General features: G+C 51.0%; 7 protein-coding genes across 7 annotated transcripts; 4 read left to right on the forward strand and 3 right to left on the reverse strand.

Moving 5' to 3' along the window:
- Window positions 1–290: 290 nt before the first annotated feature.
- On the forward strand, window positions 291–4,294 carry IAR55_003251 (uncharacterized protein; the record flags this gene model as incomplete). The annotated part of the gene is made up of 7 exons (XM_066946358.1): window positions 291–419; window positions 480–563; window positions 624–1,420; window positions 1,472–1,970; window positions 2,055–2,378; window positions 2,427–2,487; window positions 2,628–4,294. 7 exons carry the CDS (start codon window positions 291–293, stop codon window positions 4,292–4,294), a joined length of 3,561 nt encoding a protein of 1,186 aa, XP_066802750.1.
- A 540-nt stretch (window positions 4,295–4,834) lies between these two features.
- Window positions 4,835–9,295, forward strand: IAR55_003252 (uncharacterized protein; the record flags this gene model as incomplete). Its single annotated transcript, XM_066946359.1, has 11 exons — window positions 4,835–4,852; window positions 4,914–4,953; window positions 5,045–5,146; window positions 5,358–5,477; window positions 5,545–5,686; window positions 5,735–6,258; window positions 6,327–7,480; window positions 7,538–7,736; window positions 7,791–8,323; window positions 8,386–8,712; window positions 8,777–9,295. 11 exons carry the CDS (start codon window positions 4,835–4,837, stop codon window positions 9,293–9,295), a joined length of 3,678 nt encoding a protein of 1,225 aa, XP_066802751.1.
- Window positions 9,296–10,931: 1,636 nt separating this feature from the next.
- IAR55_003253 (uncharacterized protein) lies at window positions 10,932–17,112 on the reverse strand (the record flags this gene model as incomplete). Its single annotated transcript, XM_066946360.1, has 18 exons — window positions 10,932–10,967; window positions 11,078–11,201; window positions 11,261–11,462; window positions 11,529–11,840; window positions 11,908–12,030; window positions 12,100–12,187; window positions 12,247–12,365; window positions 12,433–12,519; window positions 12,588–12,739; window positions 12,793–12,917; window positions 12,987–13,078; window positions 13,147–13,218; window positions 13,271–13,332; window positions 13,419–15,766; window positions 15,824–16,071; window positions 16,130–16,415; window positions 16,489–16,906; window positions 16,991–17,112. 18 exons carry the CDS (start codon window positions 17,110–17,112, stop codon window positions 10,932–10,934), a joined length of 5,016 nt encoding a protein of 1,671 aa, XP_066802752.1.
- A 605-nt stretch (window positions 17,113–17,717) lies between these two features.
- Window positions 17,718–19,077, reverse strand: IAR55_003254 (DNA repair protein; the record flags this gene model as incomplete). Its single annotated transcript, XM_066946361.1, has 6 exons — window positions 17,718–17,880; window positions 17,950–18,182; window positions 18,238–18,321; window positions 18,384–18,454; window positions 18,542–18,698; window positions 18,790–19,077. The coding sequence occupies 6 exons, from the start codon at window positions 19,075–19,077 to the stop codon at window positions 17,718–17,720; spliced, it is 996 nt and encodes a 331-aa protein (XP_066802753.1).
- A 288-nt stretch (window positions 19,078–19,365) lies between these two features.
- Window positions 19,366–20,812, forward strand: IAR55_003255 (uncharacterized protein; the record flags this gene model as incomplete). Its single annotated transcript, XM_066946362.1, has 7 exons — window positions 19,366–19,372; window positions 19,441–19,506; window positions 19,601–19,663; window positions 19,758–19,921; window positions 20,063–20,197; window positions 20,325–20,499; window positions 20,628–20,812. The coding sequence occupies 7 exons, from the start codon at window positions 19,366–19,368 to the stop codon at window positions 20,810–20,812; spliced, it is 795 nt and encodes a 264-aa protein (XP_066802754.1).
- Window positions 20,813–20,994: 182 nt separating this feature from the next.
- On the reverse strand, window positions 20,995–21,709 carry IAR55_003256 (uncharacterized protein; the record flags this gene model as incomplete). Its single annotated transcript, XM_066946363.1, has 4 exons — window positions 20,995–21,078; window positions 21,148–21,328; window positions 21,387–21,444; window positions 21,526–21,709. The coding sequence occupies 4 exons, from the start codon at window positions 21,707–21,709 to the stop codon at window positions 20,995–20,997; spliced, it is 507 nt and encodes a 168-aa protein (XP_066802755.1).
- Window positions 21,710–22,427: 718 nt separating this feature from the next.
- IAR55_003257 (uncharacterized protein) lies at window positions 22,428–25,567 on the forward strand (the record flags this gene model as incomplete). Its single annotated transcript, XM_066946364.1, has 7 exons — window positions 22,428–22,514; window positions 22,581–22,638; window positions 22,703–23,064; window positions 23,127–23,485; window positions 23,534–24,804; window positions 24,856–25,432; window positions 25,495–25,567. The coding sequence occupies 7 exons, from the start codon at window positions 22,428–22,430 to the stop codon at window positions 25,565–25,567; spliced, it is 2,787 nt and encodes a 928-aa protein (XP_066802756.1).
- Between the last annotated feature and the right edge of the window lie 2,402 nt (window positions 25,568–27,969).

Here is a 27,969-nt window from a genome sequence, read left to right on the forward strand (position 1 = left end):
TCGCTGTCACTCAGGCACAATCTTATAATCTTGGATCTCCCATTCGTTTACGTCAGCAGAACCGGACCATCTCGATCTAAACCATCCCCTCACATATCGAATGGTGATGATGAAGATGATGATGATGGATGAGGATGACGTTTTATTTTGGGGGGGGGGGGTTTCTTTCCACTCGGAGCACTTCACAACCGCATCACAAATCGCTACCATCGACCTGATCCTCCTCTATTCTCATCCACCCCCTTGTCACCTCCACGCGTACAGCTTCAAAGTTGCTCGCCTCGCAAGTCATGTCAAAGCCCAAGCCAAGGGCTGCAGAGCCTCCAACGCTTGGACGAGTACCTTCCACTCCCATCCCCGCCACAGCGAGAAAATCAAGTCAACCTGCAATCAACACCCAGGGAACTGCCAGGTTTTATGTAAGTTGCAGTGTAGTCCTCCTCCAGCTATAGACTGATGACAACCCGTCTCACTCGTAGGATGGACCCACAGTAACGAGCAGATCCGATGAGGTCAAGGCGCAAGCCAAGGCTGTTGCGTCGAAGACAGCAGCTGTCACCAAGGTGAGACTTGTTTACGCTGAGAGAAATAGACAATTCTTGACTCTTTGACTCGACTCATAGGCCTCGTCTAAAAGGGCTGTCGCCACAGCTAAGAGACACCCTTGGAGTGTTCTTTCTCTCATCACGACCCTCCCCTTCTTCATACTCATCTCAATTGCATCTACCATTACCTGCCCTCCTCCCGGTGTTCCCTCAAATCTCAACAGATATGTCCTTTCGCCTCTGGGCTATGCTCCCCATCAATCTCACCCAGTTCTATGTTATCCTGCGAACGTCTACCACAGGGAGTTCCTTCAGCCTTACGTCTACCCGGTCCTCGGCGATGTGCAAGACCGTCTCACCCGTTCGCCTGCATATCGACATGTGATCGGACCAGCTACTACCAACATCAAGACCGCTGGCTCGAAAGCTTGGAATGGACCCGTCAAGCCTGTTGTGAACAATGTGACTCGCGCTGCTAGGAAATTCTATCTGACTTTCATCCAGCCCCATATCCCGTACCTCAAAGCACGATTTCACACTTTCGTCGACCCTTACACGACCAGAATCTCAGCTTTCTCCAGCCCGCATCTCACCACTGTCCGAAAGTACGCCTATGGTCTATCTAACAAGGCGATTGAGTACTACGAGTACGCTTCAACCCACCCGCTGACTGGACATGCCAACGACTACGCAAAGAAGGGGTACAAGGTCTCTTCAGAGAAAGGCTATCAAGCTTTCCAGTGGAGCAGACCTCATGCGCACAGGTTCAGAAGAGAAACGGAGAGAATCGCGACCCAGGTTCTGGGACCAAGGGCGGTTCAGGCTGCTGAGATGACCGCTGCCAGGATCTCTCAAGCATGGGGCGTTTTGAAAGCGTGAGTGCGGGTCTACTGACCTGTAGCCATCTCATGCTAAAACCCGTATAGCCAAGTCTATGAGCTGTATAACTCTCACCTCGACCCACATGTCGGTTCATACGTCAAGAAGGCTTCGGTCGCTGCGGCGCCCTACACTGCCTTGTATGCTAAGCACATCTACGTACCTTATGTCAAACCAGCCGTCGAGTACTTCTTCCCTACTCCTATAACACCCAAGTCGTTCCTTTCCATCTTTGCGGACTTCCTGCCCACGAGTGCTACCCACGCCGCAGAAAAGCGAGGATCGATGGACGACTACTATGCAGATCTGAGCGAGTCACGAAAGCCTGCAGATGTCCATGTACCCGGTACCAAAAAGTTGGCCAAGAAGCAAGCGGAACCCCCACTTCCTCCTCTCAAGGAGTCTAAGCAGGAGAAGAAGGAGCGTGTTCAGGAGGAAAAGAAGGCGAAGCTTACGGAGCGAGAAGAGATCGATAGAGTCCGAGATGCGGTCAGAGCGAGGGTCGAGGAGCAAGGCAAGAAAGGTCAAGAGAATGTCAAGAAAGAGGTAAATACAAAATACGGATCGGAACTTTGAATGCACAAGGATCAATTGGGCTCATGTTCTCCTCTTCTTCCACCCCTGTCGTAGATAAAGGCCATCAAAGATAGATTTCTGAACGAAGACGTGAACATCCTCGCCACGAACATGAGGACCGAGATCGAGCGAGAGATCGAGTATGTCGTTAAAGGCCTTGACAAGTTGTACACTACTTCGACCTCTTTGACCCAAGACCAGGTCAAGATGTCAAGCGAGCAGTCAGATGCCAGGGTGAAGAAGGTGGTTGACAAGGTCAAAGAACGTCTCGACACGAAAAAGTCCAAGGTGGTTGATGAAGCAAAGGCGGTGGTCAGCAAACAATCTGATGCGTTAGACAAAGCGTTAGGGGTTGAATACCGGGATCTGGCCAGCAAGGTGAGTATGAATCGAGCAATGTAAGGACGGAACTGATGCAACTCGTAGCTGTCTTCAAGCATGGATATTACTAGCAAGGATTGGGACAAGTACAATGAAATTCGAAAATGTGAGCTTCATGTCCTCAGTATCGACGCTGACAAACAGTGTCCGACTCATGGAAGTCGAAATATGCGGCTCTTCAAAACGATCCTGCAACCTTTAAACCTATTTCCGAGCTGAAGACCGAGCTCGACGATCACCATGAAGGTTTCCGAGCTCGAGTTGGAATCCTCAAGCGCACCGCCTTGGACCGCATCGATGCTAGGCAGGCCATGTCGGCCGAACCTAGCAGGGTTTCGATCTTGCCTGTCGTTGGAGCCGGAGCCGGCGCAGCTCTCGGTGGAGCGGCAGGTATCATTGGCAAGGGCAAAGAACAGGTGATCGATGCCTTGAACCAGGCCGCGGGCAAGGCCGCTCCAAGTACTACTGGCGTTATGGACCAAGCCAAGGCTAGTGCCCAATCGATCATTGATGCGGCCTCTTCGGGGATCCACGATGCGACCCGTTCAGCGATTTCGGCAGGCGGTGGTACACCTTCGCCTGAATCTCCGAAGGAACACATCCAATTGGCCTACAACGTCGCAAGCGAAAGTATTGAGTCGGTATACGGAGCAGCGACATCTAGTGTCCACGACGCAACCAGATCGGTCAAGAAGGCTGTGGGTGTCACACCAACGCCCGAATCGCCTAGAGAGCACGCAGAATCAGCCTACAGCGCGGCAGTGGACGCCGTCGAGAGTCTCGCAGCTGTAGCTGAGGGAGTGATCCATGATGCTACACGATCTGTCGTCGAGGCTGTCGGCGGAACACCCTCTCCAGAATCTCCGAGAGAACACGCTCAATCACTTGCGTCCTTGGCCGCCTCTGCTAGTGCTGTGTCCGTGGCATCCATCGCAAGCCAAGCGGCGCATCAAGCTACGAGGTCAGTGATCTCCGCTGCTGGTCCGACCCCCTCGCCTGAGACGTTCGCAGAAAGTGTCGAATCGGTCGTCGCTGCTGCTAGTGGGGGACTGGAGGGATTGGCATCGAGTGCCAGCGAGGTTGTCCACGATGCTACTCGAGCTGCCATTCGAGCAGTTGGAGCTACACCGTCCCCTGAAACGCCTTCCGAACACGTCGAGTCTGCTTACCACGCTGCCACCAACTCTGCTGCCTCTGTCGCTTCCGCCGCTAGTGCAAGCGCCTCATCTCTCGCTTCCGATGTTTCGGGAGCCGTCCACGATGCTACACGATCCGCTGTAAAGGCTCTCGGCGGCACCCCTTCTCCTGAAACGCCAAATGAGTACCTCGAATCCATTGCCAATGTTGTAGCAGGAGGTGCAGCTTCCGTCTATGGAGTGGTCGGTGACAACGTGCATGACGCAACAAGAAGCGTCAAGAGTGCTGTCGGCGTTACGCCATCGCCTGAGTCACCCTTAGAATACGCTGAATCGGTTTACGGAGCAGCTACATCTAGTGTGTCTTCCGCAGCGGCAGTCGTCACAAACCAAGCCGCTCTGTTAGCCACTCAACTGCAAGAAGCTCTCGGATTCGTCTCCGCTCCGACACCGCTTGCATCTTCGGCATCAAGATACATCTCTGCGTTGGCTTCGCAAGGTTCTTCAGCAGGTTCTGAAGCCTTAGCTTCCGGTTCCAGTATACTCGCTTCCCTCCAATCCGAGGCAAGCATCTCGATCCACTCGGCTACTCGAGCGGCATCAAGGGCAGCCGGAGCAACACCCACACCCGAAACACCGGGTGAATACGTCGATGATCTCAAGGACAGAGTCTTAGGAGCGAAGAAAGTTGCAGAGAGTTTGGTAAAGAAGCATGCTGGTGATCTGGCCAAGGAAAGTGCCAGCGCGAACACAAAAGCGAAGAAGGAGGATCTGTAGGTGGGACAAATCATGAGGCGAAAGTTGCCAAGCATCTCATCGGTAGTGCATAGATACATGTCATGCATGGTGAAAGTGTGACGAAGTTCATGCAGGTGTGGAGGGGAAGTGCATAGACGAAGACTGGCGGTCCCACAAGGTGCCACATGCTTGAGATGGTGTTTGTAGTGTGACGGAGATATACGGAGATAGCGAGATGAGCGTGGATGGCACGTCCATCACTCACTCACCACCACCACGACCACCACCACCACGTCACGTCGTTCTCGCTCAAGGTTGGGTGTAGCCATACTCACGATTACACGTCCCATTCACCTCTCCTGACAACGACTCCACCTCGTGTATCTCATACATCTCCTCACGACCTCCCGTAACGCTTGATCCGTCCCTCTTCTGCGGATCGTGCGTCCAACAACTACTAAAATCAGGCTACGCGACTCTCTGCACCTGAGCCTCGGTACTCCCTCTGGTCTGCTATATAACGAACTGCGGTCACACAACTTGGATATACGACAGAGAGGATAGAAGGATACTGGCAAGATGCAGATGCTCACCAAGGTGAGATGCCTGGAAGGGTTCGATCTGAACCTATCGAGCTGACGTGTCATGTCGATATCAGTTCGAGAGCAAGAGTCCGAGGGTCAAGGGTATTGCTTTCCGTGAGTAGTCGTTCTCTGAACTTGAGACGGCTGGGCTGGGTCAAACGAAAATAAAAGTGACAGAGATGCTAATTCCATGAACTCACTGCAGACCCGAAAACACCCCTTCTCGCCGCGTCGCTGCATAATGGTACCATCCAGTTGTGGAATTATCAGATGGGGACTCTGGTAGACCGATATGACGAGCATGATGGTGAGTTCGCGTTGTCATTTGTCTGGATCAGCAGCTTGGCAACACCCCACAAGCCGCTGTATGAGGCAACTTCTGGGTGAAACAAAGATGGTATGGTGCGACTGGCCCGAGTACGATGCCTTTGTTGCTAACGACGAAGGCGCCGGGGGTCATGCAAGGAGCTGTTGCGTAACGTTCATGGGGAAGCTGCTGAACGTACTCGCGACCGCAGGTCCCGTTCGAGGAATATGTTTCCACCCTACTCAGCCTATTTTCGTCTCTGGTGGTGATGACTACAAGATCAAGGTCTGGAACTACAAGCAGAGGAAATGTCTTTTCACCCTGACAGGACGTGAGTTGCTGTCTTTTGACATCCATATACTCTTGCGACAGAGATCTCGGCTGATATCTTGCTTTAGATCTCGACTATGTCCGAACCGTCTTCTTCCACCGGGAGTACCCTTGGATCATCTCGGCATCAGATGACCAGACGATCAGAATTTGGAACTGGCAATCCAGAACGTGTATTGCTATCCTGACGGGACATAACCATTACATCATGTAAGTAACAGTCAGATAAGAATCAAGGATTTTGCTGACCTCCCACAGGTGTGCTCAATTCCATCCTTGGGATGATCTCGTTGTATCCGCTTCTATGGACCTGACAGTTCGAGTCTGGGACATCTCCGGACTCCGAAAGAAGAATCAGGCTTCTCAGGCGCCCATGTCCTTCGAAGAACAAGTTGCCCGTGCCAACCAAGGACAAGCAGATCTCTTTGGCAATACCGACGCAGTCGTCAAATACGTGCTCGAAGGACATGACCGTGGAGTCAATTGGGCGTCCTTCCACCCTACACTGCCTCTCATCGTCTCGTGTGGTGATGATCGGCAGGTCAAACTATGGAGGATGTCGGAGACCAAGGCTTGGGAGGTTGACAGTTGCCGAGGACACTTCAACAACGTTTCCATGGCCCTGTTTCACCCTCGCCATGAGTTGATACTCTCCGCCAGTGAAGACAAGACAATCAGAGTCTGGGATATGACCAAGAGGACCGCAGTGCAGACGTTCAGAAGAGAAACGGATAGATTCTGGGTCTTGACAGCTCACCCTGAATTGAATCTATTTGCGGCAGGTGAGTCCTCCGTTCTCCTCTAGTCCGTTTGACGCCCACGTTCTGATGGCTAAAAGCCTATGGGTCAGGTCACGACAACGGCCTAATCGTTTTCAAGCTTGAACGAGAACGACCCGCGTTTTCCCTTTCCGGTAATCAGCTTTTCTACGTCAAAGACAAGATCATACGCATGGCGGATCTCACTACTGGTACCAACCAAGGTATCTGCAGCGTCCGAAAGCTTGGGTCACAATGGGTCCAACCTAGGACTCTGAGTTACAACCCTGCTGAGCGAGCTGTCATTATCACGTCACCATCCGACAACGGTACCTACGAACTTGTCACTCTTCCGAAATCTTCCGCGCCCAGCGCTACTGATGGAAAAGACACTCCCTCGGATGGTAAGCGTGGTAACGGATTATGCGCAATCTTCGTGGCGAGGAACAGGCTTGCGGTATTGGACAAGGGAGCGCAGAACATCGAGATAAGGGACTTGTCGAACTCAATCACCAAAACCGTTAAAAGCCCCGTTCAGACTAACGAGATCTTCTACGGTGGCACCGCATCTCTTCTCTTATCAACCCCTACATCAGTCGTACTCTTCGACATCCAGCAACAAAAGGTCCTTGCCGAGATCAGTACTCCTCCTGTCAAGTATGTCGTCTGGAGTACCGATGGAAACATGGTCGCCCTCTTGAGCAAGCACACCATCACCATCGCCAACAAATCTCTTGGTCAAAGTGCTTTGATCCACGAGACCATCCGAATCAAATCTGCCGCTTGGGATGACAGTGGCATCCTCGTCTACACCACCCTCAATCATATCAAGTACGCTTTGCCCCAAGGCGACAACGGGATCATCAAGACTTTGGATCAACCTGTCTACCTCACTCGAGTGAAGGGACAGATCGTCCATTGTCTTGATCGAACTGCCAAGCCCCGCACGATCACTATTGATCCCACTGAGTATCGATTCAAGCTCGCCCTTATACGAGAAAACTACGATGAAGTCCTCCAAATCATCCGAAGTAGCAACCTTGTCGGACAAAGCATTATCGGTTACCTCCAAAAGAAGGGGTATCCCGAGATTGCCCTGCATTTCGTTCAGGACCAACAGACGAGATTCGATCTTGCTATCGAATGTGGAAACTTACCCGTGGCACTCGAGATGGCCAGAGCTGTTGATAGGGATGACGTGTGGGACAGGCTTGGAACTGCAGCGTTGAAGCAGGGCAACCACTCCGTGAGAATCATTGATTGATCTGTAAGAGGTATGATGGAGCGCTGATCTGCCGAATAGATCGTCGAGACCGCTTACCAGAAGACGAAAAACTTTGAGAAGCTCTCTTTCCTTTACCTCATCACCGGCAACACCCAGAAGCTCAACATGATGCAAGTCATTGCGACCAAACGAGGAGACAACATGTCGAGATTCCAAAACTCCCTGTACCTGGGCGATGTCCAATCTCGAGTGGCTGTTCTGCGGGAAACTGGGCAATGTGAGCACTCGGAAATGTGACGTGGAGTGGAGACAACGCTCACTGGTGTCATAGATCCCCTGGCATACTACACCGCCAAGACGAATGGCCTTGATGATACCGCTTTGGAGATTCTCGAAGAAGCAGGTTTGACAGAAGATGACCTGCCTCCCCCACCTCAGAATGCTGGACACTCCAATCTCGCCCCCCCTCCTGTTGTATTCCCTCAATCCGAGTCCAGCTGGCCCATCAAGAATCTCGGAGAGAGCTTCTTTGACCGGGCTCTTGCCAATGGCGGAGTGGATGGTTTGGGCGAATCCAGCGGCGGTCGTGCAGCGGAAGGAGGAGAGCAGCTGGATGCTTGGGCTGCTGACGTGGAGGTTGACGGAAAGGAAGTTGGAGAGGACGGTGATGAAGACGAGGGTTGGGATCTTGATGCGGAGGTAGTGGCGCCTCCCGAAGAAGAGGACGAAGTTGAGGAGGAGCAAGCCGAGGCGGACTTGAGCGCCGGTGTCAGTCCCGGTGTCAGCGAGGATGAGCTGTGGGTGAGAAATTCACCGTTGGCAGCGGACCATGCAGCAGCTGGAGCATTCGAGTCGGCAATGCAGGTGAGTAGCTGGAATTGAACAGGAGTGCAAAGACATAGGCTGACGTATATCATCGCACATAGCTTCTCAACCGACAAGTCGGTGCAGTGAACTTTGAACCTCTGAAACCATTCTTCCTCAAATCATACGAGTCAGCACACGTATACGTCCCAGCCAATCCTTCTCTACCACCACTGAAATACCACGTCCGACGAAATCCAGAATCAACAGAACTGCGCGAAGTTTTGCCAATTGTCTCGTTCTCGTATGATGACATCAAGGCGGTGGAAGTGGCCGAGGCGAACAAACTCTTTGCTAGGGGTAAATTCGTCGAGGCTCTTGTGGCTTTCCGAGCGTTGCTTCAGAAGTTGCTGGTGGTGGTGGTCGATTCAGACAGTGAGGCCGAGGAGGTGAGCTCGAAGGGTGGAATGCTTCGAAGGGATAAGACCATCAGCTGACCTTTACTGTTCGCAGATCAAAGACCTTGTCGAATCATGTCGAGAATATGTCATTGGTCTCACATTGGAAGTCGAAAGGCGACGACTGGTCGCTCAAGAACCTGAGAACGTCGTTCGAAATCTGGAACTGGCTGCATACTTCACCCACTGCAAACTCGCGCCTCAACATGTCCAATTAGCGTTGAGAAGCGCGATGAAGGTGTTCACAGACGCTGGAAATCACGCGACCGCCGCTGTTTTCGCCAGGAGATTGATCGATTCGAACCCGAGTGCGGCCCAAGTGATCACTCAAGCTCGTGCTGTACTCGCTCAAGGTACTCGAAACCCTCGTAACGCCCATGAGATCACGTACGACCAATTCACACCGTTCGACATTTGTCCTGCATCTTTATCACCGATCTACCAAGGATCACCAAGCGTCGTCAGTCCGTACACTGGAGCGAAGTATCTGCCGGAGTACAATGGCAGTGTCTGTATCGTCGATGAGATAACACAGGTCGGGTTGGCAGCGAGCGGGCTCAGAAGCAAAGTCTGATGGTTGTGCGAGTTAGTCGAGGTACAGCGATGTTAGACGGGAATGAGACCAGGGGGAAAGGTTGTTTCTATAGGTTGATATTGATATGAATCATCATGGCTTGGTATGTTAAGAATCAGAATGACAGCGAATTGCGGGAATGCCCCCAATTGCTGATCGTCCTTGTTCTGACGCTAGCTACAGTATGATATTGAAAGTCTCCCGACCCATCCCAACACATCGATCGGCACTGTCGTTTCACAATCCTGAAACAAGCTGTTATGAAACGCCACCAAAGGTTGTATTGAGCATTCATTGTTCGCCTTCTCTCCTCGTCTCTATCTTCCTCTCTTCTTTTTCTTTCTCTTCTTCCTCTTTCGTCGTTTGTCTCGATTCTGAGTAACATCTCTGCTTCCATCTCCATGCAATACTTGAACCATTTGCCTGTAGCTCTTGTCCTTGCCGCTCGAAAACAAGAGTCGGTCATACTCGACCACCAGGATCACGGTAGGTTATCCCCTGGTCATAGGATTTCGATCCAGTCTGCAGTGCTTATGACGGCGATCGCGATGTGATCGTCATGGGCGAGACAGTTCTTAGCAGACCCAACAACTCCATCCTGCACGCATATCATTTGGATGAGAAGAACTGCGACACATTTACTGAACTTTGAACCATTGAGATATGCAAAATACGCTCGATTGACTGGGAAGACCCTGACATCGTTGTCGGGCAGGATGGTATGATGGTAGTGTAGTACATCATTTCGGGGGAGCCATCAGGGTCTCGGAATGGATGGCGGGCAAGAGCTCTGGGTGGGTGTAGAAAGGCCATGTTCAGATCACTCGAGCTGACCGCTCGCTTGCAGAGATGCAATCCACACGGTACACCCACTGAAGTAGTCGAGGCACGAAGCATTGGCAGATCAGCAATCGCCTCACTTACCGACACGTGAGTCATTTCGAGTCGCTGCATCCCCCCTCCCTCTCTCCTGGGGTTCGTTGTATCTGGAAGGCGTAAACACTCAGTTAGGCTGATTCCACTAGCGGACATGTTATGGTGCATTCATTTTCACAACCAAGTCGCCATCAATGGAATTATTCTCCCCATCGATTGATCTATCGAAGCGGAGCTTACAGCCTTTCCATTGCCTATTTTAGAGCATCACCACTACGCTCATGGAACGACGGACCGGTATCAGCAGCTGACCTCATATTGCGGTCATCTTTCCGCGAACGTCAATAGCCTGGTTGTGGTGGAATGGGCAAGGGTCTTCGACATATTTCAAAAGGCATGCAGCTCATCGTTGTCTAAAGGATGATAGGTGGCAGAAACCCAACAGGCTTATCGTGAGGGATATCGGGGAGAACTGGAATGTAGTCGAGCTACAGAAAGATACGGAAAATGTGTCATAATCGCGATCGTACGGTAGGCAAGCCTTTGATTGTTGACCTTTGCAGATCTGCTGCTGACTTTACGACTTATACATTTCGCATAGACGATCAAGAAATGAGGAGCCCTGCACGTCTATCCTTCCTCTCTCTTCCAGGTCCCAGTCTTTCTACCCGCATCCCTCCTGATCGGAACGTAGCTTCCATCTCGATTCATCATATAATATTCGCTACATTGACCCAAGGAACCCACAGAAGACGACCATCTATCGTTGCTTCTCCTCATGCACGCTCTTTGCCAGCTGTTACGATTCGCAGGTCAGCTTCATTCCGCATCATAGCAAGACCGGAGCTGTGACGCGAAGAAGGGCTCCATCCATGTCAAGTGCAAGAGATGGCGAGACGAGCTCACCTCCATCAGCTGTGTCTCCTCTCCACTCTGTTTACACAGATCTCTGAACGATCCTCCTTCTTTCTGCATTAGTTCCCAAGGTGTTCCGAACTCTACGACCTCTCCATGATCGAGAACCAGAATCCTGACGAGGCCACAGATCAATCTTTGTCTTTTCTGTAGAAACAGAGACTTCTGACTCACTTGTCTAGACCACAAACGGTCATCAACCTATGCGCGATAACGACCATCTGGATATCGGCCAGACCCGTCCTCAAGACATTCTGAATCGTTGCATCGGTAGCATGATCGAGATTGGCTGTGCTCTCGTCCATAATCAAGAAACTTGATGATCGAAGTTTGAGCAGACCTCTAGCCAAAGCTAACAATTGTCTTTGACCCTGACCTACACACATCGAATTTCGTATTCCGTCAATTGCAAGCCTTGATTCGTGTGGGAGTTCGCGCTCACTAAAGTTCTTGCCTCCAACTGCGACTTTTTCCTCCAGACTCCTGATCATGACCCTTTCTTCTTCCTCTTCCTCATCCCCTTCTTCGACAGCCACCAATCTGCTTCCGGTCTTCTTCGTATTCTTCCCGGAGGCAGACTGATCTCCCATCGCACTGAGATCCAGCTTCGACTGCACCCTGCTCGCCGCTCGGCTCGGATTACGAGATTTCGCCACCAAACCACACTGTGCGAGCGCCTCCCAGATATCGGCATCTTCATGCTGGTCGAAGGGGTCGAGATTGTCTCGCACAGTACCGGAAAATAGTTGAGCCTCTGCATGTAAAATTAACGTTTCGGCAGAGATTTGACAATCCATATAGGGATAGCAGTTTTGACTCACCTTGTGGAAGGATGGTGAGCCTCGACCTCAAGGCTGTAAGGCTGATTTTGGAGATGTCGAGTCCATCGATCACTATTGATCCTAATTCCTGAAACAGGAATCGGAAGAACGAGAGTGCCAGAGCTGAATGCATATTACTAGTGAGTGATGCTCGCAAGCCTGTGTCTGTGATGATCAGAAGAAGGTACTTACTGCTCTTCCCGCTTCCAGTCCTCCCGCAGATGCCAATCTTCTCCTTGGGACCGATAGTGAATGACACGTTCTTGAGGACAGGATCCAGCTGAGACATACCCACATATCAGCTTGATTCAGCGTCACCTCTCCCGATGCACGACGTACCTGAGGTGCGTATCTACAGGTGAGATTCTCAACCACAACTGATCCGTCTCTCGAAGGCCAATACGCAGGAGGTTCGATACCCTTCTCATGTTCTTCTTCCTCAACTTCCAAATCGAGATCTAAGACGCAGAATATGGTCGTATCAGCTACGGTTGGCGGTCCAGGTAAGTCAACTCAACGACGCACACTCTCCGACACGTTCCACGCTGTTCATCGACATCTCAGTCTGGGCGTACATCCTCACAACCCAGAGTACGTATTCCGTGAAAGTCACTACCGATGACCAATGACGATCAGCTGACAATGCGCTGTATCCGTTATTGTCGCTTGCTACGACTTACAGGCATAAGTGATAGGCAATCCCACAGCACCAGCATCCATATCCTTGTTTCGCAGAGCGAAGACTGTCGCGAAGATGGTCACGAAGGCCCCAACAAAGTTGCACCAATTGTTCAGGATACGATTCATTTGCCACAAGTACCAGTAGCATCGGCTGTGATGGTGGTTGTCAAAATGTGACACGCTTGACACTGATAGCCCACTTACGTGTTCTGATCCAGCTCGTGGAATAGTTTCCTCATGAACCTTGCACTGTCACCGTACGATCTGATGGTGGACATGCCAACGAGGACTTCTGAGAAGCTGATGAAGATGGGTGATCGGGTGACACTCTGCAGTCCAAGGACACGGATCAGCCGTATGTCTCGATGACGGTGATGCAACATGGTGCCGTAACTCACATCGATACGTTTGATCTCTCGGTTAGTCGTGACATACAGAGAACCGATGCCCCAGTAGAGAACAACGATCACGACCAAAGCCAACAAGAACGCTGCCACATGGGATGGTCAGTGCGTCGCTCTGGCCGCCTGGCACTGCGTTCCGATTTGGCAGACTCACGAGGCGTTGACACAGATATGACAGTCAAGACCGCGGCAGCGCCAAGACAATTGTTTACAAAGTACATCAATACTAAGAAGGCTGTTTTAGCATAGCCACTGCCGGCAGTGCAGACGACACTCACCTTCACCTGTTTCCTGATCGATGGAGGACATGTCCTTGCTGAGTCGATTCATTATTCGGCCTCTGTGCGGAGTCCAGGGCAATCAGCCAAGTTTAAATAGTGTTACGTTGTGGAGCAGAAAGGTATCATGCAATATGAAACGACCTACGAAGGAGTTGAATCGAAAAATCTCATTTTCGCTCCCAAGATCCTTCTCAGAAGCTTGTTATACAAGCTGTTGCTGGCGGTCAGAGCTCCTACGTAGGTGATTCCCACACGGGATGTCACGGCGAGGACATAAATGGCTGAGAGTGCCCAGTAAATGCCGATGTAGTACATGGTCGAATGGCCAGCCCTAGACTCGACGTAGACGGCATGTTTGACCCTGTCCGCCAGAGACGAAGAAGACGAAGAGCCATTTGAATTTGCCCATTCTTTGATCCAAGCGTTGTTCACGACCTGCAAGGTATGAGAACCGAGGAACGCCGACAGGATAGCTATCCAAAAGAACAGACCGCCCATCGACTTGAAGTAAAGGAGGTAAGTCGAAAATCCAATCTGACCTTGTCCTGAAGTTTCTGCTGTTACGAGTTGCTTCGCGAGTTTGACTTCATCGGTCGTGTCGGCTGCTTTATCCGCGTCGACCTTCTTCTGCAATGCAAGAGCGTCTGCTTCCGCACCGTCTAGTTGAGACTCGATGATGTCACCAGATGGCAATCCTTCCTCTGGAGCCAAGGTAGACGAATTCGAAGATGTTTTGGAGGAACTCGTGGATTCTTCTTCAATCAGCTCCAACGCACCAGATGCTGAGAGTTCAGAGGGCGATCCGGACGTTGCTACTTTCCCATTGTCAAGCATGACGATGAAGGACGCAGCAGGAGCGACAAGATTGACTTGATGAGTGACCATGATTACGGTTCGACCTTCTGTGAGTGGACCTTGCAAAACGTGATCGTAGATATGCCGGGCAGTCTGAGCATCGACTGCCGAGAGGATGTCATCGAGGATTATTGTCGAAGCAGGGGAGTAGAATGCACGAGCAAGGGCAATTCTTGCCTTTTGGCCTCCCGAGCAAGTCGTACCTTTCTCACCAACCTCGGTTTCGTCACCAAGCTCAAAGATCTCGAAATCCCGTCGAAGAGCACATGCATCGACCACCTTGTCGTACCTCGATTTGTCCCAGTCCGAGCCGAATACAATATTTTCCTTGATCGACGCACCAATAAGCCAAGGCGTTTGCGCACAATAGGCAATTGTTTCAGACAATCCGGTGGCAGGGTCTACAGGACAGACATCCCGATTCGCATGGTCGTCTGGCATGAAAACCTTGCCTTGTAAAAGGATAGCTTCACCGAGGAGTCCAAGAACAAGGGTCGTCTTTCCAGAACCGACGGGTCCGCAGATGATACTAAGGTCGCCAACGGGGAAGGACAAGTTGAGTTCACCCAATCCGAATGGGTCTCCTTCATCTGCCTGTGCGTCCTCCGGGAAGGAATACCCAAGGTATGCACCTGTGAAACCAATCCTGGGATCGTTTGGACCCGGCTTCGAAAGCTGTCGATATTTCAGTGTATCCGGTTCATCGAGGTACGACTGGATACGATCACAAGATGTATAAGCCTGGAGGAGTCGAGTAAGAGTGTCCTGGAAGAGGGCAAGAGGGTCTTTGAGCATGTTGAACAGAATCAAAGAGGCGAAAGCTCGATCCGCCGTGAGAGGCTGGTGGAGGACCATACTGTGAACAGCGAATGCCACTCCAGTGACGAGTACCGGTGTCGCGGAAAAGAAGACCTGGAACATTGTGGCAACTCCGAATCGTTGAGCGAGGACGTATAGCTCATTCTTTCTAGTAAGGCCCATCCGTTCGATGAATTTGCTCTCCCAAGCATTGAATTTGATCAGCTTGATGTGAGCAATCACCTCTGTGACGCTCTCGAGCCTCGCATCGGTCGCGGACATGAAGCGTCGCTGCACAATGGTGTAGAGACGACCAAGGAGACCTTGTAGAGGCATGAGGACGATCAGGACAGCGATACCGGAGAAAGCAGCGGTTCCAAGAGTGCTGTAAAGTAATAGCGAGTTGAGGATGATTGCGAAAGGACAGGAAGCCAGGTAGAAAATATAGGCGCATATTTCCGCCACAGTGAAAGCGTCAACCGACACCAAGTTGGCGACTTTGCCCTCACTTGCGGACGCATTCTGTGCTTCGACCGTCTTGCCGTCCTTGTTGACAGTTGTCTTCTTGACTTGCCCTGAAAGATCCCTTCGACGCAAGGCCTTGGAGAAGACCTGGGCGATGATGATCGCTCGAAGCTTGATACACACTCGACGACCAAGGTAGAGAGACTGTCCCATTGTCACCACACCCACAGTCTGACCGATGACCATCATTCCCACGTAAAGAACGGCGACATGAATAGGTTGATTTGATGTTTGTCGTTCGTTGACAAATTTCAGAAGAAGACGAAGACCGACGGGAGGAAAGTATTGGAAGCAAATGAAGAGAATTGCCCATGCCTGACAAAAGGGATGGTCAGATAAAACCCTTCGATCCCCGATCTGCGACCCACGTACCGCTTGAATGGCGATGTGTTTCCCAAAGAACCCGAGTAGATCCAGACCAAGGTTCCTCTTCCTCTTCTGATTATGCTTGCGCAAGTATACAGCGTCCCTCTTCGCCTGAAACGCCCGAAATTCGCCCAAGGAGGAAGATGCGGAATCGTCCTCTCTGATAGCGGGGATGTCCTTGAGCGTGATTGGGGTGAAGTAGTGCTTGAGCAGAAGAGGCAGAAGGAAGGCATAGGTCGCTCGTGAAAAGGGTGCTGAAGGCACCATATCAGGTTCGACTGAATGCACAGATAATGCTCGGCAGATACTCACAAGCTGGTTCTTCGTAATGTTTTGGCAGCTTCTCACCATAACTTCCTGCACTACCACCGCCCTTCGAGTGACCGCCTTCCAACAACCTGTCAAGCTGCTCGTAATAAGGTATACTGATCAAAGCCATCCAGTACACAATCTCATATACTAGAGAGGCGATATTGAGTCCTGATGTGTGTGGGGATAATAGAGCGGATCGGAAAAGTAACAAGGCAGGGACGATGTGGAAGGTCACGAGCGGAGTAATGGGTGAATGAGGCGAGAAGGCGAGGAGGGTCAGCCAGGCCTACGGACAAGTCTTTGGTCAGCTTCAGAGATACTTCACGGGACTGGAAAGAAAACGGGAAACAGTGGCTCACGGGGAGGATGACATCCTTCCAGGACCCCTCTCGCATTCCTCTTATAATCTCCAACATGAGCCATGGCAACACACCGATCAACCCTACCCAGAGCTTGACTCTCGTCCACTTTTTCAGATCGGCTGTCTGATCTTTCTTCCACGAATCAATCACGTCCTCCGCTTCGCCGTCGGCGAGCTTCTCTCCGACCTTGGCGGTCGATTTGGCAGGTTGAGGCGGTAAGAGATTCGAAGCTAATGCGTCGAGAATAACGTCTGATTCGAGTTTCGCAAGATCGGAAGGTTCTGATGGTGAGATGAGAGTTTCGGGAGTGACGAGGGGTGCCGTCTTAGGTTCGGAGAGGTGTTTGTAGATGTTGGACGTCACGATTGCGATTAGGGAGATAAGAACGATCAGTAGAGGATAGTTTCGGAAGTATCTATTGATGATGCCCCAAAACAACGGTGATCAGAATTCGTCGTGTCTCTCTCTCTCTCTTTGGGGGTTCGAAAGACAAGCTCACCTATCTCTGAAACATGGGGTGAAGTCCACGCCGTCCCATACTTTCTCACACATCCATCTAGAGGTCGTCTTGACCAGATACGTCGATATGGACCCAACTTCCATCGGAGAGCTGGTGTCCATTGTGTCGTCCGAATTCAGCTTCGAGGACAGCGACTGTGGTCTGGTCTAGATGTTGAAGGACTTTTGAGCTTGGCCGATCTGTGCGATGTATCGGAATGGCGAGGTTATCTAAAGGAATGTGGATGTGTGAATTTATAGATTGCCGAAGTAATGAAGATAATGGCAGCTTTTCTGGGTCACGGATGTCGTCTATACACAACTCATATTCTCCTTGCGGCTTCTTCTGCTGCACCTCTGGCTGTGAGTGAGAGGATTCTTCCCGATACTCGGTTGCGACAAGACAGTGCACCGTTGTGCTAGGAGATGTGAGGTTGAGAACGCAAATGCTGAATGAAGAACGAAATGAGAAACATGCCCACACGAATGTATAGGGTCCAAATGAATCGCGTAAGTTAATTTGGAGTACGGTGGCGGTCTTATCCGATCACAAGTCTCCTGGGAATGCAGCATGTGGGTCTCTCTCGTCCGTGTCTATGTTTGGAACTTTCGACATCACCTCTCTATCCGCACAGCCTACATGTACTGTATGGGTAAGGACGTTGTTGATTATGAATGACTACTGGTACAACAACAATGCAGTCTGCTATCTTGACAATGATGACCGTTCACAACACCTCGATCTGTTGCTCCGCGCCGCATCCGAAACATCGCTGTAACACACTTCTGTCACCTTCTCCATCCATGACCTCTTCTACATCCTCAAACTGATGCACATGCTCCGCTTCCTGTTTCCGTTGATACAGATTATTTCTGGTCCTCTTTCGTAAACTGATGTGCGATGTCGATCAGCATTGACCAATTTCTTACTGATCGTTCGGATTGAATGCCTCGACTCACTCTCTGAGACCCTGCTCGAATTTCTCCTCTCTTTTACGCTTTTTGAACTCCTCCCTCCGTTTCCACTCGGCGTCCAATCCTTCCTCGCCATCCCACTTCTCCCATGCCACTTTCTCCACCTGTTCTCGGAGGAAAAGCATCATATTGCTATACGTAGATGCGTGGGGGTTCGGTCGAAGCAGATGGGGCAACAGATCCTCATCCTTTAATTCCGGATCGGTCAAGAGGTAGTCCTGTACGTTGCAGCGATCAGTTAAAGTCCTCCGAGCCTGAAGACGACCTACTCACCTCCTTACATTCGGTCTTCGTTAGCAATGAATATTTTTCCGGGAACTTCTTCTCGCAGCTCTTGCACACCCGGATGTCGAACACCTGGACCAATAGTGTCAAATTTTTTGACAAATCTTTTCTGCAAGAGGGAGTTTTGCACCGACCTTCATGAATTGATGATTTATCTCTAACGTCCCGCATTCCCGACATCTTGGTGATTGATCCGGTACGATAGCTGCACATCGTCGTTCGTCAGCGACCCTCTACCCTACAGCTACATGTCACTTCGAATGAAGCTGTTGCTGGGTAGTATAGCACTCACCAGGTTCCTCGCCCTCCCGCATCAGTTTCTTCTCTCTTTGTTTCTCCCTCGCAAGCTCAATCACACTCTTTATTCTGTCTCCTTCAAGGTCGTCTTCCGTCAAGAAACCTCCTCTCGAATTGTGCAATTTACTGAGATCGTACTCGAAGTATTTCCCCTGCGTTCAACGCATACGTCTGTCAGTCGATTGCATGCCATAACAAACGGTGCTGTTTTTCCCTCCCTCATGATAAGCCTGATGCACTTACCAATCCCGGATCACGTCTCAATGGAGCTTGCTGACCCTCTTTCTCAGCCTGCTGCTGTACCATGTTCCTCGCGCTGGAGGGCATTGCGGCAGCTTTGTGCACATAAGGCTGTGATGCAGCCCCATTTCGGGAAGTACCAGCATTGTTATTACTACTGCTGTTGTTGTTGTTGCCGGGAGGAGTGACTGTGGTGAGTTTATTTTTCGCTTTGAGACGATTGAGAGCTGCTATCCTTGCTTGAGAAGCGGTGAGCGCTGTGGGTGGGGCGGATGTCGCTGGTGTAGACATCTTGAGTGAGATTTGACAGAGAGTATGAGCTGCGAGAGACCAGAAAAATCATGGATAGATGAGTCATGACGTCTCCGGAAGCGCCGGTGGCAACAGCACGGCATCAAACCTATCAAGCAAACACACCGCTCACTGCAAATGCTACGTCATTGCACACACACGTGATCTGGACTTTGTTGCGATAGCAACGAGGGGAGGGGGGATGAAATGTTGAAAGATACAGAGCTGCCTCGATGATAGACCCAATATCAAGCACCAAGTATCATAGCGGAGGACGAGCGCATCACAATGTCAGGTGAGCTGAACCGGAACTATGTCGCTGAAATGCCGACGGATCAAGCGCTGACTTCTCTTTGACATCAGACTACAAAGCTATCCTCGAGGAGGAGTTTGAGGTTCTCGAATCCATCTTTCCCGAAGAGCTCGAAAGTGGGTTATCTGATTGCAATCGTCCCGTGAGGGTTGCCACCAACCCAGCTATTTACTACGTCATGTTCCACTCAGGCTGACATGCCATCTTTAGAACTCAGCGACACATCCGTACAAATTCGTATCGAGCCTGACGAGCCCTCCTCTTCACATCCTCGTGAGTCACACCTTCACCTTGCTCCGCTGTTCTGATAGGGATGGAGATCTGTATCGGTTGATAGCTGATGGCGATTGCTCCACATCGTTTGCAGTCTCACTGAATCTCATCGTGTCATATCCACCTACGTACCCCGATACTATTCCCGAATTCAGTCTTGAGGAGAGAGAGGACGATGATGAAGATGAAGAAGGTGAAGGAAGTGGGGAGCTGAAAGAGGGAGAAGAGGAAACGATACTGGAACAGCTACGGGCAGTGGTATGTTTTCAACTTCCGTCCGTATTCTGCATACTTCTCCATTTAAATGGTCTTTCTCCAGGGGTGCATTGAAACGAGATTGAATACTTGGTCTTTTCGGAGAGAACTGAAAGCTGACTTTGCTGTCTTATCGTTTGACAGGCTGAAGAATCATTAGGGATGGCGATGACGTTCACGATAGCTTCAGCTGCGAAAGAAGCTTTGGGCGTTTTGATTTCTGAGCGGATAAGAAAGGAGAAAGAGGAAGATGATCGACGGGCAGCAGCATATGAAGAAGTGAGTGCGGTCTCAACGCTTGCTGCTAACCCGGATCATTCCTCCCCCACTCTCTGACACCGTCGAAGACCGTTCCACACACTGAATACATGATTTCTCCGCTGACTCATTCTGATGTGTGATATAGGCCGAAGCGAAGCGCACTCGAGGCACACCACTGACACCTGAAGCTTTCAACAAATGGCGAAAGGGATTCATGGCGGAATTGAAGGCGAAGCGGGAGAAGGAAGAGGAAGAAAGAGTGAGGACAATGTTACCGAAAGAGAGAGAAGAATGGAAACGGCGACGAGACAGATTGAGTGGTGAGTGGTGACTTGATTCTGCATGTGAACGTAGTTATCGGATTGACGCCCTGCCGACTTTCCGTCACATGAGATTATGCTGCGCGGCGCATAACGACATGGAAGCTGACTACCTTTGGTTCCACCAGGTCGACAGTTGTTTGAGACCTCACAGACACTCGCTGCCTCTGACGAAGGATTGTACGAAGACGGAGCGGAAGAGGTGGATATGCGACAATATACAAGAGAGGAAAGAGAAGCGGAGAGAAGATTGGAGGAAGAAGAGGAGGAAAAAAGAAGAAGGGGGTTGGTCTTCGCTGCAGATGGGGAATAGGCTGTGCTGTCGAGCAGGTTCATCAGGCAGGGAAGTCACTTTGGCCGAAAGGTGTATCACGATGGCTTGAGAGCCTGAGTGAACATGTTCAAACGGACCACAGGAATGGATCTCCACATATTATCGGGGCGTGCATACACTACCAATAGCATAGTCAATCTAGGTCAATACGACGAAGTGGTTCACAGTTTTCCCTCTGAAGGTGCTTTCCATAACTTGAGATGTGTACCAGTCCCGTAGATCTTTCCCGTTTTCATGTCTTTCACCTGTCAAGCCGACGTCCGTGGATTGCTCGGTTCAATCTCGGTAACGAATTTAGTCGTAGAAGGGCTCACCTCACAACGTAGATTAGCCAATCTAGGCGAACATTTCACAATCTCCACTTCTATCAGGACTCTCGTTCCCATCGGTGCCGGGTTCAGGTATTGGAGTTCCATGGACAGCGATATGCCTGATAACATTGGTGGACCCCAGAATGTCGGTGTATGTATCCCTATCAAGGCGGCTGAAGTACAGCTGTGATAGTGGATCCGATCAGTGTCTGTGTCTATGACGATGCGACTGAGTCCCACACCTGTCGAACACCCAAGCGTAGGCAGCACCATGCATGTTGCCCAATGGATTCGTCCAGTCTAAATCACACCTATCAGCCCTCTCCCTCTACATCACCCAATTATCCCCTTAAAACACCTGGTGGATCGGACCGAGCTCACCTTTCCCCACCACTCCTTCAAAGACGATCTTCCATCCATCCACCATTCTCCACCCTTTCTCATCTTCCGGAGGGATATCGTCGATCTCGTATATTCTCAGATTGTCAGCCAGAGAAGGTGCAAAACCCGCCATGGAGGTGATAACCTTGAAATGGTCCTGTTGCTCTCGGGTGGCTTGGGGCATTGTGTGGGTGGTTCCAGGAGATCAACCCCAGGGGGGTGACTGGGAGAGTTGAGCGGGCTGACGTGATGAGGCAGGATTCCAAGACGGACGGAGAGTCGGACAGACTGCGATGATGAACAAGAGCTTTGTAAATGGTTCGTAAGTGAGAGATTTCATATCGTGCAGACCGTCGGATAGTCCGATCGGGTATTAAGCGGTAAAGAGGAACATCAATCCAGATCAAATCACTACTCGACCGGAAATGTTGATCTTCACCGAATGGCAGATCACAAAGCTGTCGGCGACTGAGGCTGATGGCCAGCGAGGGTATAAAGGGGGTCTCGAGCCTGGACAGCCCGTCGTTATCATTCCTCTTACACACACTCTTCTTCCTCTCTCTCTCTCTGTCCTCTGCATCGTAGGCAGGAATACTCGTCCAATGTTCCACGTGGGATCAACAATGATAGATCACGTCGCGTATGTCCCGTGCCTGAGTACTCGGTTGACGAGGGATAACAATTGATTCATGTTCGTTCAATCTTTCTGTTCCTTTACTCTCAAGTGATCATCTCTATACCTCGCAACCTCTCTCTTCAGGCATCTGTTTGAGCAGGCCGAGGTCTACACGGATCCCCTACCTGATCTCGCGTCTTCAGCCGAATCTGCCACAAGGCGATCAAAGACTCGGTCGGGATTCCGTCATTTCCTCTCGCTATCATTTGCCGCCACAGAACGCAAGATGGCCCCTTCTGGGTTGGTCATCACCAAGCTTGGTGTGCAAGCTACAGCTTCGGAAGATCTTGTTAGAGGATTGCTGTGTCTGAAGGTGAGTATATGGTTTGACTGCTTAGTCGACTCGCTTCGCCCATGACTGAACACCTACTCGATATAGATTTCATTACCGAAGGAAAGCGAGGGGCGTACAGGAGCCCGTTGGGCACTCTTTAACTGTACGTCTACCTCAAGTCCCTGTATATGCGGTCGGCCAAAGCTGATGTCGATTTTTTTCCTTAGCCTCGCCTCCCAGATTGCTCTCACAGCCGGCAATATACCCTCTTCCACTCCCTCTTCCTTCCTCCCGCTCCGGTCCTTTACGCATTGCATCCACCCTCCTTTCACTTCCCGCACCGACCTCGTATCCGCCGGCATCACCTCCTGACCTCGGTGGGAAACCATACATCGATGTGTCAGGCACAACAGGTAAGGTGTATGTCGTCGTTGATCCGGTCACAACTGTGCGAAGGGGCAGTAATAGATCTGGCGGTTCGAGCGGGAGTGGAGTTGGAGGATCTTCTCCTGAAAATAGGAAGGACTGGTTAATCGTGATGGATTTCGAGATCTCTGTAGAAGGTGACATTGATGAAAGCCTCTCAAAGGTAAGAACTCCGGGACGTAGCCTCGGAAGCATGCACGTCATTAACGGCGTCTCCCTTCTCAGGTCCTCATTCCAGTACCGAAATGTCTAGACAACGTGATTCGTTTCCAGATCGCAACACCATCCTCCTCCTCTTCTTCTTCATCGAGCGAGATCAGAATCTTGACTGAGCCGAAGATATTGTCGCTCCCACAGACAGCTTTCAAAACACATCATGTTTCGCAGACACGCAGACGATCGCACTCTAAGGGGAGAGGCAAGGGTAAAGAAGTACGGAAAATGGACGGCGAGGAAGATTGGGAAGACGGGGAGGATCTGGGACCAGACGGTATACCCAGCGATGAGAGTGACTTGGACGATGCTGTAAGTGACAGTGATAGTGATGACGAAGGAGGTAGCTGGCTGGAAGGGAAATTCAAGAGGTAAATGGAGTCCTCCTCCTGTCCCACAAGAGTGATACTGACTACTAGGTTCAGCACGGACGTGTTACGTCTTGAATGGTCCTTCAGTCCCTCGCCAGGTCTCGACCTCCCTTTCTTACGACTCACTCCTATCTGGGACCATCGACAGCCATCCATTCGACTGCAATATACAACCCAAATCAATAGTGATGATAGCATCGTCGCGCTCGAGATAGACGTACCGGACGGTTGGGGATGGTCCGACTTCTCGATCCAAGGAGAGGGCCTGACGTTCTGGCGCTCCACTGATGGCGATTGGTGGGATGCGGCCCTCGAACAAACTGTCGACCCAGATGCCACTATCGAACTGCAAGCATACGATGACTCGTTCGCCACTGTTCGTGCGAAGCGGAACCGACTTGTCTCCCCAAGCAGCAACTCCGGATTGAGCTATCTGCCGACTCTTGCGCACTCGCAATCCTCTGCCAGTCTGATGCGTCAAACTTTCCCGGCGCCCCTAGACATGAAGGTGGAAGACTATTCGTTCGAGCTGGGCAGTATGGAACAAATCGCGACACCGGCACCGAGGCCAAACACTCCTGTGGAATCAAGAAGATCTCCTGCGACACAAGACTCACTCTTCATGAACAGCCGGAATCCGAAGATGTCCCATCCCATACCGGGGAAAGCTTTCGACCTCATGTTCGATGGTAGCGATGACCGCGGCATAACCGTTAGTGGGGTCCTGGTGCCACTGTCCTCATTGACATTGGTCAGTCCAAGTCTGCCCATTCGGATCCCGTTCGTCACCCTCGGCGATGCTGGTTCCGAATCGTGCCTGGTGCAATGTCATTCAGCAAATTATGGTAATGGCACTCACTCCAGGGCCAATCATCGACACACTTGCGACATTGCTCTAGGCGGTTCGTTTGCTTGGAGTGATTCGCAGGGAGATCCCCTAAGGCAGTCCGGGAAGAAAGCGGTGATTGTGAAGGGGGATGTGAAAGTTAAATTACGGAAGAATGTCTGGGGCAACATTACTATGTCGGTGCGGTTCCCATTGCCGCGTGGCGACGAGGCTGGCTTCACCATCTTCGGAGTCACAGATCGTGAAGTCAGAATGGTCAAAGCTTCGATGGGTGGAGTCGCTCTACCACGATGTGTGCATGACTGGGGTAAGGGAAAGGTGGAAGTGAGGATAGGAAAGAAAGAGGGCAAGGATAGCGGGACGGTTGAGGTGGTTGTAGAGATGAGTCCTCAAGGATCAGACTGGGGCTTGCCATCTTTCGATGGCGGAAGCGGAGTAGCGCATGTTGAGTTGTGCGGTGAAGGGTGGGAAGGTGAGTGTGAATTACTCGCTGATCTATAGGTGAGGGCTAACTGCAATTCAGGTGTATACATGAATGGCCCCGGCTGCAGCGTCACTCCAACACCTGACTTTCCAAATGTCTACACGTACAATCTGGCCACTTCCACACCGATCACATTGAAAGTATTACCTGCCTCGACCTCCTCGTTCAACGCTGTGCGACAAGAAAGACGTGAACGCGGTCGAAGACTTTTCTCGTTCTCAACGTTCCTTAATTTGTTGTTGCTCTGGATGCTAGTGTCCATGTTCCAGCAGATACAACGACTGAGGAACGAAGTTGCATTCGTCGTAGATGAAACAAGGGACTTGAGGCTGTACGGATTTGGCGACGATCATTCGCATGTGAAGGCATTCGACGTTCCGCATGCTGATCGAAGCTCGGGGCAACGACAAGACGAAAATGTCAGGACAAAGCAAGACAGCGCAATTGGTGATGTTGGACCGAGCATAGCGAAAGACCTCTTGAAACTGGCGAGTGGTGCAACAGGGACGAGGAGTGCGGATGGATCTCTTGTCGAGTCACATCAACCGAAAGACCATGCTTTAGGCAGGGTCGTATTCGGCCAAGGCGGGTGGCAAAAGTGGACCATACATCCCACGTAAGTTCCTCTTATCTTCACTTTAGTCATTGCCTCGCTGACTCTGAGATGTCCGCATCAAGTGTCCGCACACTCTCAAAAAGCGTAGCATGGTTGTGGCATACCGTCGTGCGGCTGATAGTCCCACTTGGTTGACTGCGCTCATATGGCGAGACGGACGATATGCACTCGGTGTAATGTGATGATCATCCCTTTTACTGTGCGTTGTCCACCGGGTACTGGGTGCGTCATCCACACCGATACTCACAGCGTCACCCGCACAACGCTCCAATGGTCCCGAACAATGCACACAATTGAATGATTGATTGAATTGATCCAATTTACCTAATGACAAGCAATCTATCGACGCCACATTCCGTTTGTTTCTCATCAATTCGGAGGTAAACTTTATTTCATCTGCGAATTTGATTACATCTCCATTTCTTGGTTGCGCTAATTTTAGCATTCGAGATAACACAGTGAGATAGTACATCCATGGAATGAGTCTGAGCGATGCATGGAACATTAGTTGTAACGACGTGGGATGGGGGCGATGTACGCTTCTTGCGGTGAGCCTGGGCTGCCACTTCACCAAGGTCGCATTGTATGTCGGTGCCGTCTACCACACACAGGTAAATGGACCCTTGGACAAGGAGAACAGTACGGTCGCTCACCTTGATCTTGTGTGCCTCGGCGTGCTGTCAGAAGCGAACGGCGGTGTAAATGGTTCTGTGCGATCAGGGTGGTGCTGCATTAAAAACGGGTGTGGTGAGGAAAGTGATTCACTGGATTTGGTGGAGGACCATGAGCATTGAAGCGACCCGGGGTACCGCCATTGTGTGATCCTTTAGTGATACGGTTACCTCCGCTTAGCCTTGATGAAAGGAACAGAATGGAAGCAGCTAGTGTATGACCGAGAGGAAGCAGAGGAGGTCAAGGTGAGCCCGTCCTGCTGTCGAGTTCCGCCTCATTGGAGAGCCTGCGGCGCAGGTATCTGCTTTGTGTTCTATCCATCGGATTTGAGTGACTGATGCATCGTCGACGTACGTCCTGTCATGGTTCCCGAGTTCTCATCAAACGAGATCGTCATTGTTTGTAGAACGTTAGTGAGCGAGATCAGCCCTAGTGGGGCAGGGTTCATGCTCCCTCGGCTTTGACGAGGAACCTGAAGCATAGAGCGACCTGTTGGCAGGTCCACGTTGTGGGAAGACGATACAAAATTGAGAGGTTCGGTAAGTCGTGGAACAATCCATGCAGGTGAAGATGTGTGAGTACAGGTCTCGACGACAAAGCTGCCAAAGCGAAGGGGTGGAGAAGGCCACAAGAGTTGATGTGATCGAACCCGTGAGATCGTCGGGGAGCGATCCGTGAGGTTATCGGAGAGCGCTTCCAGACTCGGATGAACTCCAACATACATTCTTTACCACAGCCACTTTTTCTGACCAGTACTTTCGGCCAAATGCTATCTTTCCAAAGTCGTCGCTGATAACAGGAATAGAGTCGTACACGAGTGGCGTCTCAAGTACGCATGCCACTGTCCCACATCCACGCACGCACAGTCGTACAGCCTAGCTCATGGCCCCGGCGTTGGTCAGCTGGGATTCGCACTCATCCGTCCATGCCAAGGCCAAACGATATCGGTTCGGCCCTGACCCAGCGTCCCGCTTCCACAGCATCAGCACACGTGTACGAGAGCACGTCGAGCATTCGCCAGATATCATAAAGGTTAACGACCTTGGAGAGTTTCGAGTATGAACCTTGTATTGCGAGATTAGAATCATACTTGGTCAATCATAGGATGCTGACTTGTGTTTTGGAAAGAAACGCCGATGCCACATCACAATCTCAGGACACAGAGACGGATCGGTACCTTACAAAAAGGTCGTCAGTGTGACTAACCAGGACCTGCGTACTTTGTAAAAAGGTGTAGTGACTAAACATTGACATGTCTTGCAATGTGTCGCACGTCGCAAGACACACTACTACTGCTCCGTCTGCCCTCGAAGATGGGAAGAGCGGGGAGTCAACGGAAAGAGACTCTCGAGGATCTACGTCATTTTGGTGGTCCGAGAGGACGAGCGGGGGCCGGGCAGGATAATCAACTAACCATGTAACATAGTCTTTATGCCTTTTACTGTCGATCGGTATTTGTACGTACCCTTTTCTGCTGGAATCACACTCAATACAATCGCGATGGATACCGATCTCGATTCCCAATAAACCTAAATGATCTTACTTTACTGGAATTGTTCGAATTCGATCTCGATCGTGTAGACGTGACGGGACGTTCATGTCTTTCCCTCCTTGGAGTGTAACGTTACAGTAGCACCGGGTGGAAATGAAAGGTCTATTCGTCCTGAGCAGCAGGATGGCCAACCGTAGCACGTCGTTCCGTCCGATCATGCCGATCTGTGCAGTGTGCGGGAATGGCGTACAAACTAGGGCGCACACAAAGGGCCGAACTACAGTAGCACTCACAAGCACGCTTCACAACATGTTTCGAGACAATCCGAAATCTTTCGATGAGATGCCAATCCAAATATTCACGAGGACCCTCG

Source organism: Kwoniella newhampshirensis, chromosome 6 (assembly GCF_039105145.1).
Source record: "Kwoniella newhampshirensis strain CBS 13917 chromosome 6, whole genome shotgun sequence".
NCBI lineage: Eukaryota > Fungi > Basidiomycota > Tremellomycetes > Tremellales > Cryptococcaceae > Kwoniella > Kwoniella newhampshirensis.